The 15,385-nt window shown below is 44.2% G+C and overlaps 1 protein-coding gene across 1 annotated transcript in view; it reads left to right on the top strand.

Moving 5' to 3' along the window:
• vwa8 (von Willebrand factor A domain containing 8) overlaps nucleotides 1-15,385 on the top strand; it is a 458,807-nt gene that overhangs the window by 360,459 nt on the left and 82,963 nt on the right. The window contains exon 39 of the mRNA XM_086006090.1: nucleotides 14,699-14,807. Coding sequence (XP_085862216.1) covers nucleotides 14,699-14,807 — 109 coding nt within the window. The remainder of the gene's footprint in view (nucleotides 1-14,698; nucleotides 14,808-15,385) is intronic.

The following is a 15,385-nucleotide window of genomic DNA, read 5'->3' as shown; positions in this document are numbered from 1 at the left end:
ATTCCATCTGCCAAATCTCTGCCCACTTACTTAGCCTGTCTCTGTCACTTTGCAGGTTTTTTATGCCCTCCTCACTCACTACTTTCCCTCCCATATTTGTATCATCTGCAAACTTTGATATGTTACACTCGGTCCCCTCCTCCAAATCGTTAATATAGATTGTAAAGAGTTGGGGACCCAGCACTGACCCCTGCGGAACACCACTAGTTACTGGTTGCCAATCTGAGAACGAACCATTTATCCCAACTCTCTGCTTTCTGTTAGAGAGCCAATCCTCCACCCACGCCAGAATATTACCCCCAATCCCGTGATTTTTTATCTTGAGCAATAATCTTTTGTGTGGCACCTTGTCAAATGCCTTTTGGAAGTCTAAATACACTACGTCCACTGGTTCCCCTTTATCCACCCTGTATGTTACTTCCTCAAAAAACTCAAGCAAATTTGTCAAACATGACTTCCCCTTCATGAAACCATGCTGAGTTTGTCCTATTAAATTATGTTTATCCAAATGTCCCGTTACTGTCTCCTTAATAATGGACTCTAACATTTTACCAACCACAGATGTTAGGCTAACAGGTCTATAGTTTCCAGCCTTCTGCCTACTACCCTTTTTAAATAAGGGTATTACATTAGCAGTTTTCCAATCTGCCGGGACCATTGCTGAGTCCAGGGAGTTTTGGAAAATTATTACCAATGCATCCACAATCCCTACCGCCACTTCCCTCAAGACCCTAGGATGTAAGCTATCAGGTCCAGGGGATTTATCCGGCTTGAGTCCCATTATTTTACCAAGTACCACTTCCTTAGTGATTTTAATCGTATTTAGCTCCTCTCCCCCTAGAGCCCCCTGTTTGTCCAGTGTTGGGATATTCTTAGTGTCCTCCACCGTAAAGACTGATACAAAATATTTGTTCAGCGTTTCTGCCATCTCCATGTTTCCCACCATTAATTTCCCGGTCTCATCCTCTAAGGGACCAACATTTACTTTAGCCACCCTTTTTCTTTTTAGATAAGTATAGAAACTTTTGCTATCTGTTTTTATATTTTTTGCTAATTTACTTTCATAATCTGTCTTCCCTTTCTTAATCAATCTTTTAGTTAATTTTTGCTGTCTTTTAAAGACTTCCCAATCTTCTATCCTCCCACTAGATTTGGCTACCTTATATGCCCTTGTTTTTAGTCGGATATTATCCTTAATTACTTTACTTAGCCACGGATGGCTATCTTTTCTTTTACACCCTTTTTTCCTCAGTGGAATATATTTTTTTTGGAAGTTGTAAAATAACTCCTTAAATGTACACCACTGATCATGTACCATCTTACCCTTTAATCTATTTTCCCAGTCCACTCTAATCAATTCCGCTCTCATACCTTCATAGTCTCCTTTATTCAAGCTCAGCACGCTTGTTTGAGATCCAACCTTCTCACCCTCTACTTGAATATGGAATTCAACCATGTTATGGTCACTCATTCCAAGGGGATCCTTTACTAGGACATTTTTAATTAATCCTGTCTCATTACACAGGACCAAATCTAAGGTTGCTTGCCCCCTGGTCGGTTCAGTTACATACTGCTCAAGAAACCCATCCCTAATACACTCAATGAACTCATCCTCAAGGCTGCTCTGCCCAATTTGATTTGTCCAGTTAATATGATAGTTAAAATCCCCCATAATTATTGCTGTTCCCTTATTACAAGCCTCAACTATTTCCTGATTAATACTCTGTCCAACAGAGTTGCAACTGTTCGGAGGCCTATAGACTACACCCACTAGTGTTTTTTTCCCCTTATTATTCCTTATCTCCACTCAAACTGTTTCACTATCCTGCTCCTTTGACACAATATCATTTCTCTGTATTATAGTGATTCCTTCCTTTATTAACATAGCCACCCCACCTCCCCTCCCTTCCTGCCTGATTGTTAAATAACCTGGTATGTTTAATTCCCAGTCATGGTCACCCTGCAGCCATGTTTCTGTAATGGCCACAAGATCATACCCATATGTAGTTATTTGTGCCGTTAACTCATTCATTTTGTTGCGAATGCTACGTGCATTCAGATAAAGAACTTTCAAATATGCTTTGTGACACTTAGTTCCTGTTTTTTCCCCTTTTACTACTTTACCTTTTACTCCATACCTTCTGTCCCTTCCTGACACGTCCTGTTTTTTAATTTCCCCACTGCTACCTTCTCATAGTCCTCAGTTTGCGCCAGTACAGCATTGTAGGAAACTCTAATTTTAAGGTTATGTCCCCTTGTTCTGGACTCCTCCACCAGAGGAAATAGTTTCTCTTTAATCATCTTAAGCACCTCAATTATATCACCCCTTAATCTTTACTTGAGTCTGTGGATTTGGCAACCTCCATACCGGCTAGCAATATCGATCCTTCCCATATATAGAAATCAAGTCAGAAGAGAATTTCCCCCAAAATGATGCTTGGAAAAGGCTCTTCAAAGTGCCACAAAGGCACCATGCTGCAGATTCTTAATAAATACAGCAGCTGAATTTTTCAGTTGGTTAGAGTCTCTTAGAAAGTGAAATAAGACTGATCTCCAATCTGCCACAATTTTGTTTAATTTTAAATAATTTGCATTTGGAGTAACTGTGTACTTTGCTGAAATTCATTTAGAATTTGGAAATTTGTCTAAAAATCTAAATGTCGGAGGATGGTTACTGAAACTTCAGTCCCTTACTGAAGAGATATTACTGATGTGAGTATGTCATGTGGCTTGGCACTTAAACCTGGCCAGGCAGAGAGCTTCTGTTGGCCGAGGCACATTGATAGTTTACACATGTCAACTGGATTCAGTTGATAGCACTCTCACCTTGGAGTCAGAAGGTTGTGGGTTGAAGCTCCCCTCCTGGAATGTTTTTTTCGTTCACCATCCCTAATTGGTGGTGAGCTTGCTGCCTTGAACCGCTGTTGTCCTTGTGGTGAAGGTCTTCGTATACTTCTTTATAGCGGTTTGACTGCGTAGCTTGCTCGGCCATTTCAGAATCAACCACATTGCTGTGGGTCTGGAGTCACAGATAGGCCAGACCAGGTAAGGACGGCAGGTTTCCTTCCCTAAAGGACATTTGTGAACCAGATGGGTTTTTATGACAATCCAGTAATTTCATGGTCACCATTACTGATACTAGCTGTGTGGAGTTTGCACATTCTCCCCGTGTTTGCGTGGGTTTTCTCCGGGTGCTCCGGTTTCCTCCCACAGTCCAAAGATGTGCGGGTTAGGTTGATTGGCTATGATAAAATTGACCCTTAGTGTTAGGGGGATTAAATACGTGGGGTTACGGGGATAGGGTGGGATATGTGTTGGTGTAGGGGTTATGGGGATCGGGTGGGATATGTGTCGGTGCAGGCTCGATGGGCCGAAATGGCCTCTATCTGCACTGTGGGGTTTCTGTGATTCTGTGATTATTTAATTAACTGAATTCAAATTCCCCAGCTGCCGTGGTGGGATTTGAACTCATGTCTCCGGATCATTAGTCCAGGCTTCTGGATTATTAGTCCAGTAACCTAACCACTATGCTACTGTGCCCTTATTGAGCATATAATCTCGGTTGAGGGAGTGCTACAGTGTCAGAGGTGCCATCTTTTGGGTGAGGCATTAAACCAAGGTTCTGTCTGCCTGTTCAGATGAATATAAGAGATCCTATGCCATTATTTGAAGAGGAGCTCTCCCTGTGACCTCCTTCAACTAACCCCACCAAAAAAGGTTAAAAGAAAGATTTGCTTTTACGGGGTTTTGCTTTGCTCAAATTGCCTGTCATGTTTGCCTACATTCCAACAGTGAATACATTTCACGTTAATTCAGTGGTTGTGAAGTGCTTTGAAGGGTCTTGAGGACATGGTAAAAAAACAATGTAAATGCAAGTTCTTTCTTTCCAGGAAGGGCTGCTTTGTGTGACGAGGAAAAGTAGACATCTAAGTTTTCTTGAGCCAGCGTTTGGGACCTTGCAGAATCCGCATTCTCCCAGTGACCAAATGCACTTGTTGTGCTGGTCCATTCTTCTTTGCCATGTTTCAGTTTCTAGATAGCAATGCAAACATGTCACAAGGTTATCTTGCAATGGCCCATTACAGAAACGATGTACAGTACATCGAGAATGCAAGGTGAGCTGGAGTTCGTTAAAAGGGAGGAAGATAATAAAGAACTTCTCAGCGCTCCTACTCTCTCCACTGGCACCTCATGCTCCAGTGTGCCAATTTCAAAATCCTCGTCCTTGTTTTCAAAAGTCGCCCTGGCCTTGTCCCACCCTCCCTTAGTGATTTCCTTTGGCCTTGTGTTCCCGCACACAACCTCCATTCCTCTTGCACTGGACTTCTCCTTGCCTTTCTCCCATCTGCTCTGCCAGTGCTATGGTGACTGGACTCCTGCCCATGGAACTGTTGGCCCAGCACTGTCTGTCCTCACCTCCTCTCCCCCTGATTTTAAAGTCTTCTGACACCCTTACTCATGCCTTTGGTTCCCCATTCTTCCCCTCTTCCACCAAGCTCTATGCCCATTGATTCCCTTTCCTCCCATTGTGAAGTGTCCTGTGACATCTTCCTGTGCATGAGGAGCGTTGTATAACTGCAAGTTGTAGCTCAAATTATGAACCCTGCGTTCCTCCAACTCTGGCCTCATGGAGCCCCCATTGGTGGTTGTGCCTTCAGCCATCTGGGACCTAAATTCTGGAATTTCAAGGTGTCTGTTTAGTGCCTCCAGGCAAGTTTAATTATGGTAATCAGCAATTAGGACCATAATTGTGTGCTAAAATCAGACTTTTAAACAGGCTAGTCTTATTAGCACGGAACCCATTTAGTGCCTTTTTTCACCTGTTAGTCAAAATAACCCCCATAGTCTTTGCTCTTGCTTTGAAGTTTCCCACCTTAAGTTCTCATTACCATTATTGTGTTATGTGCAGATTTGAACTGTATAATAGGGTATGGTAATTTAATTGGAAAATATGTTATGGCAGTCGTACAGTTCTGAGAGTGAGCCACACATAACTGATCATTTTACCACCTAGCACAGGTTCTAAAGACTCGTGGGTGGTCGATTAATATTTTGAGTTGGAAAGAGTTGAGAGTCTTGCTCACTATGAATCGCACTGGGTCTGCTCGATATGCTTTATAAAAAGCAGCTGCTGTAATTCACTGCCCTCGAGCAGCAAGGCAAATGCTCTGGAAAAAGCTGATAGCGAAATTGAACATATTACATTTGAGTAACGATGATCTGTACTTGTCTTATGCCAATTTAGAAATCTTTGCATGGTCCTTTAGTATTTTCAGCTAGTTTTTTGTTACCAGTGATGTTCATGGGAGCTGCTGTTCTTGTAATGCACACGGTCTTGAACGTTGCAGGTGGTGTGTAGGTCTGGTTACAGAGAGGTGTGTGTGTGTGGTGAATAGCACTGGTTACAGAGTTTTCATCGCTCCACCATCGGTGGCCGTGCCTTCAGCTGACAAGGTCCTAAGCTGGAATTCCCTGCCTAAACCTCTCCGCCTCGCTACCTCTCGCTCCTCCTTTAAGACGCTCTTTAAAACCTACCTCTTTGACCAAGCTTTTGGTCATCTGTCCTAATGACTCTTTATATGGCTCGGCCCCGCGGGTGCAAGCCCCCGACCTGCACTTACCTAGCGCGCCGGCCGTTGAGCTGTGGGCCCGCGTGGGATTCCGATCCTGGGCCTCCTCCAACTGCCGGCGCGCAGTGCTTGCGTATCCCAGGGGCGCAGTTAGTTCGAAGCGTCCCCTGGGATCACGTGGGCCATGGAGAGCCAATCGTAGCAGGGAATCTCTATTCATAGATTTGACAGGAAGACCTGTCAAATCTATGAATAGAAATCGGCCCCAAAACATAACCAAAACTTCAAATAATTTTTTTTTTAAATCACATTTTTAAAATGACTATAAATTACATAAAATAACTATTAAACAATAATTTAAATTTTTGAAAAAATTAATTACAGTTTTTAACGGGGCTAAAAATAAACTTACCTTTCTTTAAAGTATTTAAAAATAATAAACCTATGGGAAAATATGTTTTAAATTTACTTAATTCACCACTTACCTTGTTAAAAACAGGCCTTGCGACTGCCTTTTAAAAGCGTAGCTGCTGGAGACTTACCCTCCCGGAGAAACCTGCAAAAAAAAACGGAAGTTCCAGGCGTACGCGCTGCCTCTCCGGCGTGCGCGTTCGACCTGTGAACCCCTTCCTTGAAGGGAACAGAAGTTCCAGTTTCCCGCGCATGCGCAGTGCATGCACGAAACTGGCACTTTCGTTGGCCCTACGCGTGAGTACCCAGCGCGTACTCACCCGTGGGGACCCGAATTTCTGGCCCATTCTGTCTGATAACGCTCCTGTGAAGCACTTTGGGACATATATACTACATTAAAGGTGCTGTATAAATGCAAGTAGTGTGTGTGTCTGTGTCTCTGCGTGTGTCTATTCATGTGTGTGTCTGTGTGAGTGAGTGTGTCTGTGTGAGTGAGTGTGTCTGTGAGTGAGTGTGTCTGTGCGTGTTTGGAGCATAGTCCTGTCTGCAGAAAAGGGTGTGAATGTGTTTGATGCGGCTCATTGGCTTCTCTCCAGATTCCCATTTGTACAGGTGTTTATTTATATTCCAACAAAATTATATTACGACTCGGTTTCTAAACGATGGGGAAAGCAGTAGGCAAACGGAAGACAATAACTGATGAATGGTTATCTTATAGGTGCCTAAAACCATTCATTACTCACTGTTATTTCAAAGGCGATGTTTTTCTTCATGTAGAAATCAAATTTCAATCTATTTGAACATTTGAGACTAGATTTTCCAATTGCACATCCATCACACGGAGCTTCACCTGCTGCTGGCACATGTTGGGGAACTGTGTGCACAGTCCCTGATCTGGTTGTGAACTCAGAACCCTGGAGTTCGGATGAAAGGGCCTCATCTCAGTTTAAGGTGGAGCACGACCTTTAATGTGAAACAAAAACAGTAGTTAGGAAAACAACTTTCTTTTGATGTAGCCCATTTCTCTCCTGCTTTGAGTGTTGCACGGAATGTAAGCACAGTTTGCCTAATTCAATTCGCAATGTGGTAAGAGAATATAAATATACATTGTTTTTCTTTACCAGATGATGGGCTATTTGAAAATGTTCAAAAGGCTAATCAACCTATCAATCTCAGTTTTGAAATTTTCAATTGACCCCACAGCCTCAACAGCTTTTTTGGGGGGGGAGTTCCAGATTTCCACTACCCTTTGTGTGAAGAAACGCTTCCTGACATCAGCCCTGAACGTCCTAGCTCTAATTTTAAGGTTCTGCCCCTTTTCTTTGGACTCCCTCCACCAGAGGAGGTAGTTTCGCTCTATCTGCCCTGTCAAAGCCTGTAATCATTTTAAACACCTCAAATAGATCACCCCTTAATGTTCCACACTAACAGGAATACAAACCTAGTCTATGCAACTTGTCCTCATAATTTAACCCTTGAAGCCTCTCAATGGGAAAGAGTGTGATGTAGCCAAGCTACACTGAGTAGCAAGCAGCCCAGCACTACGGCCAGCAGAGAGCAGGAAGCATACCTCAGGCAGTCCAAAGGTCTGCAGAGGAATTCTCTACCCCAGAGGGCTGTGGATGCTCAGATCGATGAGTATTTTCAAGACGGAGATTGGTAGATTTTTGGGCACTGAGGGACTCGGGGGATATGGGAATAGGGCGGGAAAGTGGAGTTGACATAAAAGATTAGCCATGATCTTATTGAATGGCGGAGCAAGCTCGAGGGTTTGTACGGCCTACTCCTGCTCCTATTTCTTATGTTCTTAAGAATATGGAGTCTGGTAAGATGGAATGTGCGAACAAGATGAATGATTGGCAGGTGAGGGGAGAAGCTTGGGAATTGGAATGACCTGATCACGATTCGTGACTACTGCAGCAGAGGGGAATCCTCGGCTGAAGAAAACAGACCATTTGGGAATCTCTGGACTAAACCAGGGTTCTCCTGTGAGCTGCATCCCCTAAGCGAGGGGGGCCAGCATGCCCGAGACCCCACATCAACAGCGCAGGGTGTACAAGTCTGAACCGCTCAGCCAGGTCCCAGTGGCACGAATCTCACTGCACCACTGTTCAGAAGCCACTGGGAAACAGCCCACCTAGGTTTGCTGCTATGACTCTGGCTCTCTCCCAACATTTAAATTTGCATTCATGGCAAAAACGCCGTTTTCATAAGGAGATTGTCTCCTATGAATTGAAACTAGATTTTTGTGCGTGTCGCAGGACTAACAGTTGCACTTTGAGATACATGACACATTGGAGACCACATTGAGATATCATCTATGTCATCCTGTCGCTTCGAAAGGTAGTAAATATCACACCATCAGACAGCTATGTTCAGGCTAAAGCTGATTTACAGACCGGTAAGCCTGACATCGGGAGTGGGGAAAATGCTAGAGTCCATTCCAAAAGATGTAATAGCAGAGCACTTGGAAAACAGTGACAGGATCGGACAAAGTCAACATGGATTTACAAAAGGTAAATCGTGCTTGACTAATCTACTGGAATTTTTTGAGGATGTAACTGGTAGAATAGATAAGGGAGAACCAGTGGATGTGATGTATTTGGACTTTCAGAAGGCTTTCGATAAGGTCCCGCATAAGAGATTAGCGTGTAAAGTTAAGGCACATGGGATTGGGGGCAAGGTATTGACTTGGATAGAGAACTGGTTGGCAGACAGAAAACAAAGAGTTGGAATAAACGGGTCTTTTTCCGAGTGGTAGGCAGTGACTAGTGGGGTACCGCAGGGATCAGTCCTTGGACCCCAGCTATTCACAATACAGGAAACTTTGTGCTATCCGGAGGTGAGCTATCCGGCAATCTGGAGCCACCGGCAAAAATCAGCAGCCGTTTTTTATTCTTTTTGTTTGTTTTTTTTGCTTTGTTTGAACAGTCAAGCTGTGCAAGGTCTGTAGCTATAGCAACAGCTTCATATACAGAGCTTGCAGGCCACACCCGAGTGTTTAGAAGCTGTTGCTAAGCAACAGTGTTTGTTGTCAAATACGGAGATAAGAATCTCCGTATCTCTCAACTTTAACTCTGGAGAGTACGGCAGTTTTGAGGCAACGGCAGCAGCTCGGTCCCGTGGGTGCCGGATAGCACAAAGTTTCCTGTATATATTAATGATCTAGACGAGGGGACTAGATATAATATCTCCAAGTTTGCAGACGACACAAAGCTGGGTGGGCGTGTGTGCTGTGAGGAGGATGCCGAGAAACTCCAGGATGATTTGGACAGGTTGGGTGATTGGGCAGAAGCATGGCAGATGCAATATAACGTGGATAAATGCGAGGTTATCCACTTTGGTGTCAAAAACAGGAAGGCAGATTATTATCTTAATGGCAATAGATTGGGAGAAGGGGAGGTGCAATGAGACCTGGGTGTCTTTGTGCACCAGTCGCTGAAGGTAAGCATGCAGGTGCAGCAGGCGGTTAAGAAGGCAAATGGTATGTTGGCCTTCGTAGCGAGAGGGTTTGAGTACAGGAACAAGGATGTCTTGCTGCAGTTATACAGGGCCTTGGTGAGACCACACCTTGAGTATTGTGTGCAGTTTTGGTCGCCTTATCTGAGGAAGGATGTTCTTGCCATGGAAGGAGTTCAGCGAAGATTCACCAGGCTGATACCTGGGATGGCAGGAATGATGTATGAGGAGAGATTGGGTCGATTGGGCTTATACTCGCTGGAGTTTAGAAGAATGAGAGGGGATCTCATTGAAACTTATAAAATTCTGACAGGACTGGACAGACTAGATGCAGGAAGGATGTTCCCGATGGTCGGGGAGTCCAGAACCAGGGGTCACAGTCTAAGGATAAGGGGCAAGCCATTTAGGACAGAAATGAGGAGGAATTTCTTCACCCAGAGAGCGGTGAACCTGTGGAATTCTCTACCACAGAAGGCAGTAGAGGCCAATTCATTAAATATATTCAAGAAGGAGTTAGATATATTTCTTAAGGCTAAAGGGATCAAGGGCTATGGGGAGAAAGCAGGGACAGGGTACTGAATTTGGATGATCAGCCATGATCGCATTGAATGGCGGAGCAGGCTCGAGGGGCCGAATGGCCTACTCCTGCTCCTATCTTCTATGTTTCTATGATAGTCAAATTCAGTTACAAATAGAATAATTACACAGAAACAGAAAGACATAGCAAGAAACTAGGAATACAATAATCAACTTACACAATACAAAAATTGTTTTAAACCCTCCCCAGAATTCTGAAATTTTAGGAGTAGATGATACCTGATCTGAGAGGTTATAACTATCAGGAAAGACTGAACAGGCTGGGGCTCTTTTCTCTAGAAAAGAGAAAGCTGAGGGGTGACCTAATAAAGTTCTTTAAAATTATGAAGGGGTTTGATCGGGTAGATGTAGAGAAAATGTTTCCGTTTTTGGGGAGTCTAAAACTCGGGGTCATAAGTACAAGGCAGTCACGAATAAATGTAATAAGGAATTCAGGAGAAATGTCTTTACTCAGGCTAGAATGTGGAACCTGCTATCACATGGAACAGCTGAGGCGAATAGCATAGATACATTTAAGGGGAACCTCGATAAGTACATGAGAGAGAAAGGAATAGAAGCATACGCTGATAAGGTGAGATAAAGTAAGGTGGGAGGAGGCTTATGTGGAGCATAAACACTGGAATAGGCCAGTTGGGCCGAATGGCCTGTGTGTGTGCTTTAATTCTATGTATTATCGGGACAGCTTTATGTATTGACACCACCCCTAATCCAAAGACAAAAGGAAATTGTTACGAACACAACCTAATCCTGAATGATAAATCAAGAGAAACGGCCAATAAAAAAGCCACTAAATGCTATTTTTTTTCCCCAACAACTTATATTTACAACATCCACACCAAACGTGACAAAATATACCCACTGAGTTGTCTTGTTTACTTAAGTATTCAGCTTTTCCCAAAGCCTATGTTTGAACTTGATACTTATCCCCAGATCTTTGGCTCTGTTAAACATGTGCAATGGGCACAATTTCCCAACAATTATCAACATTTTGCTTCAGGAAAGGTTGATATTTGAGTGCTTGTTTTAAACAGAAAGGTTGTGTGAGAGGAAGAGACAATCGACTGTACTGATTACACGCCTTGTTTCATTTACATTTCTCAGTGGAAAAATCAGATTGTATCTTCTGTATTTTTGAAAATGATTTGAATACAAACTGGAGGATGAATTTTAGTAGCTTTTTGATTGACCTTTTAGATAAAGGTTAAGGGGAGATTTAATAGAGGTGTTCAAAATTATGAAGGGCTTTGATAAGATTAGATAGGGAGAAACTGTTTCCGCTATCAGAGGAGTGGGACTAATTGGACAGCTCTTTCAAAGAGCCGACACCGATAAGATGGGCTCCAGTGGCCTCCTTTTGTGCTGTATGATTCTATTTTCTGGCCTTGGTGTGTCCCAGTATTGGTCAGAGCTACTTCATAGTATAAGTCCGAAATCAGTAGTACAATAACCCAGTTCCTCACTGGATCTCCCACGGGTAGTGATGGAGGAAGCCCATCCCCATCGCTTGTTTTTTCTTATATTCGTTTCTGGGATGTGGGCATCGCTGGCAATGCCAGCATTTATTGCCCATCCCTAGTTGCCCTTGAGAAGGTGGTGGTGAGCTGCCTTCTTGAACCGCTGCAGTCCGTGTGGTGAAGGTACTCCCACAGTGCTGTTAGGGAGGGAGTTCCAGGATTTTGACCCAGCGACGATGAAGGATCGGCGATATGCTTCCAAGTCAGGATGGTGTATGACTTGGAGGTGGTGGTGTTCCCATGTGCCTGCAGCCCATGTCCTTCTAGGTGGTAGAGGTCGCGGGTTTGGGAGATGCCGTCGAAGAAGCCTTGGCGAGTTGCTGCAGTGCATCTCGTAGATGGTACACACTGCAGCCACGGTGCGCCGGTGGTGGAGGGAGTGAATGTTTAAGGTGGTGGATGGGGTGCCAATCAAGCGAGCTGCTTTGTCCTGGATGGTGTCGAGCTTCTTGAGTGTTGTTGGAGCTGCACTCATCCAGGCAAGTGGAGAGTATTCAATCACACTCCTTACTTGTGCCTTGTAGATGGTGGAAAGGCTTTGGGGAGTCAGGAGATGAGATACTCGCCGCAGAATACTCAGCCTCTGACCTGCTCTTGTAGCCACATTATTTATGTTAGGTTTCTGGTTAATGGTGACCCCCAGGATGTTGATGGTGGGGGATTCAGCGATGGTTATGCCGTTGAATGTCAAGGGGCGGTGGTTCGACTCTCGCTTGTTGGAGATAGTCATTGCCTGGCACTTGTGTGGTGCGAATGTTACTTGCCATTTATCAGCCCAAGCCTGAATATTGTCCAGTTCTTGCTGCACGCGAGCATGGACTGCTTCATTATCTCAGGAGTTGTGAATGTCCCCCCATCTCTTCACTTTCAAAATCCCTCACCCCTTGTCTGAGCCATCCTAGAGGATGAAGAAAGAAAGACTAGCATCTATGTAGCGCCTTTCATGACCTCAGGACTTCCAAAGCACTTTACAGCCAATGAAGTACTTTTTGAAGTGTAGCCACTGTTGTAATGTTTGAAGCGCGGCAGCCAATTTGCGCACAGCAAGCTCCCACAAACAGCAATAAGATAATAACCAGATAATCTGTTTTTGGTGGTGTTGATTGAGGGATAAATATTGGCCAGGACACCGGGGTCATTTACATCCACATGAGAGGGCAGATGGACCTCAGTTTAACGTCTCATTCAAAAGATGGTACCTCTGACAGGGCAGCTCTCTCTCGGTACTGCACTGGAGTCACAGCCCAGATTTGTGTTCAAGGGGGTACTAAAGACAATCACTATCACTAAGGAAAAAGTAGTGGTAAAATAATGGGACTAAAAGACGACAAGTCCCCTGGACCAGATGGCCTGCATCCCAGGGTCTTAAAAGAAGTGGCTGCAGAGATAGTGGATGCATTGGTTGCAATATACCAAAATTCCCTGGACTCTGGAGAGATCCCAGTGGATTGGAAAACCGCAAATGTAACACCCCTGTTTAAGAAAGGAGGGAGACAGAAAGCAGGAAACTATAGACCAGTTAGCCTAACATCTGTTGTTGGGAAAATGCTGGAGTCCTTCATTAAGGAAGCAGTAGCAGGGCATTTGGAACATCATAATGCAGTCAAGCAGAGTCAGCATGGTTTTATGAAAGGGAAATCATGTTTAACAAATTTTCTGGAGTTCTTTGAGGATGTAACGAGCAGGGTGGACAAAGGTGGGCCAGTGGATGTGGTGTATTTGGATTTCCAGAAGGCATTCGATAAGGTGCCACATAAAAGGTTACTGCATAAGATAAGAGCTCATGGGGTTGGGGGTAATATATTAGCATGGATAGAGAATTGACTAACTAACAGAAAGCAGAGAGTCGGGATAAATGGGTCATTTTCCGGTTGGCAAACGGTAACTAGTGGGGTGCCACAGGGATCAGTGCTGGGGCCTCAACTATTTACAATCTACATTAATGACTTGGATGAAGGGACCGAGTGTAATGTAGCCAAGTTTGCAGATGATACAAAGATGGGTGGGAAAGCAAGTTGTGCAGAGGACTCAAAGAATCTGCAAAGGGATATAGACAGGCTAGGTGAGTGGGAAAACATTTGGCAGATGGTGTATAATGTGGGAAAGTGCGAGGTTATCCACTCTGGCAGGAAAAATAAAAAAGCAATTTTTTATTTAAATGGAGAGAGATTGCAAAATGCTACAGTTCAGAGGGACCTGGGGCCCTTGTGCATGAAACACAAAAAGTTAGCATGCAGGTACAGCAAGTAATTAAAAAGGCAAATGGAATGTTGGCCTTTATTTCAAGGGGGTTGGAGTATAAAAGCAGGGAAGTCCTGCTACAACTGTACAGGGTATTGGTGAGACCACACCTGGAGTACTGCGTACAGTTTTGGTCTCCTTATTTAAGGAAGGATATACTTGCATTGGAGGCGGTTCAGAGGCGATTCATTAGGTTAATTCCAGAAATGAGGAGGTTGATTTATGAAGAAAGGTTGAGCAGGTTGGGCCTATACTCATTGGAATTTAGAAGAATGAGAGGTGATCTTATTGAAGCATATAAGATACTGAGAGGGCTCGACAGGGTAGATGCAGAGAGGATGTTTCCCCTCGTGGGGAAATCTAGAACTCGGGGGCATAGTTTCACAATAAAGGGTCTCCCTTTTAGAACTGAGATGAGGAGGAATTTCTTCTCTCAGAGGGTTGTAAATCTGTGGAATTCTCTGCCCCAGAGAGCTGTGGAGGCTGGGTCATTAAATACATTTAAGGTAGAGAAAGACAGATTTTTGCATGATAAGGGAGTGATGGGTTATGGGGAGCAGGTGGGGAAGTGGCTTTGAGCCCAAGATCAGCCATGATCTTATTGAATGGCGGAGCAGGCTCAAGGGGCCAAGTGGCCTATTCCTGCTCCTATTTCTTATGTTCTTATGTTCTCAAGTCTCAGGAATGGGACTTGAACCCACGACCTTCTGACCCAAAAGTGAGAGTGCTACCCACTGAGGATAAAATGGTGCGGTACTGCACAGTAAAATTGATCCCCTCCAAAGGGACAGGCTTATTCGACGCACTGAGCTGTTCCTAAAACAACTTCTGCTCTCATCCTTCATGGAGTGATTGTATCCATGGGAGGTGTAAATAACTGGAATATTTTGTCTTTTCTGTCCTCAGATTACTGTGCAGAAGGACAGTGGATTGGATGTGACTGCCCCAAAACATGGAAGAGTTGATGCGGACAACACCCCTCATGTTGGGGGCAACACGTGGGCAGGTGGAACTGGTCAGTAGGGATAAAGGAATTGGTTTCTAAACAACACAAAAACATTAATGATGAACAATGATACTCTACTCACTGTAATAATAATCCAAGTTAAAATAAAGGCAGGCTAAGAGCCTCAGCCCTTGATCAGAGTAGACTGTAGTCTCTTCTGGCAGATAGGTGTAATTTTACGAGTGTTCACTGATGAAGCAAGCTCATCCACCACCGGCATATTTGTGGGTGACATCAATGGACGGAAAATCACCGGCGGTACACCCCCAAATTACCAATGGGCACCAGCTGACGTATTGTCCCCAATGTATTCTTGACTGGCTCATTGGAACAGGAGGAGGCCATTCAGCCCCTCGAGCCAGTTCCACCGTTCAATTGGATCATGGCTGATCTGTATCTTAACTCCATTATACGCTTAGTAGACAGTCAGTAATTCACTCACTACGTCTGCAAGATATTTGTGGCCAGCTTTGTACTCTATGGCAGGTGGGTTGCTCATCTTCCGAGTTGGCACTTCCGCTGGGCTGCCTTGCCTGCTGGGAAATTCGGCCATACGTTGTGGACAATTTTCAGTCCCGGGACCAAAT

The sequence above is a fragment of the Somniosus microcephalus genome, chromosome 14, assembly GCF_052327205.1.
Source record: "Somniosus microcephalus isolate GS21.2 chromosome 14, FLI_Smic_1.0, whole genome shotgun sequence".
NCBI classification, from domain to species: domain Eukaryota; kingdom Metazoa; phylum Chordata; class Chondrichthyes; order Squaliformes; family Somniosidae; genus Somniosus; species Somniosus microcephalus.
Note: the sequence above shows the minus strand (reverse complement) of the source record. Positions and strands in the feature narration are given on the sequence as shown.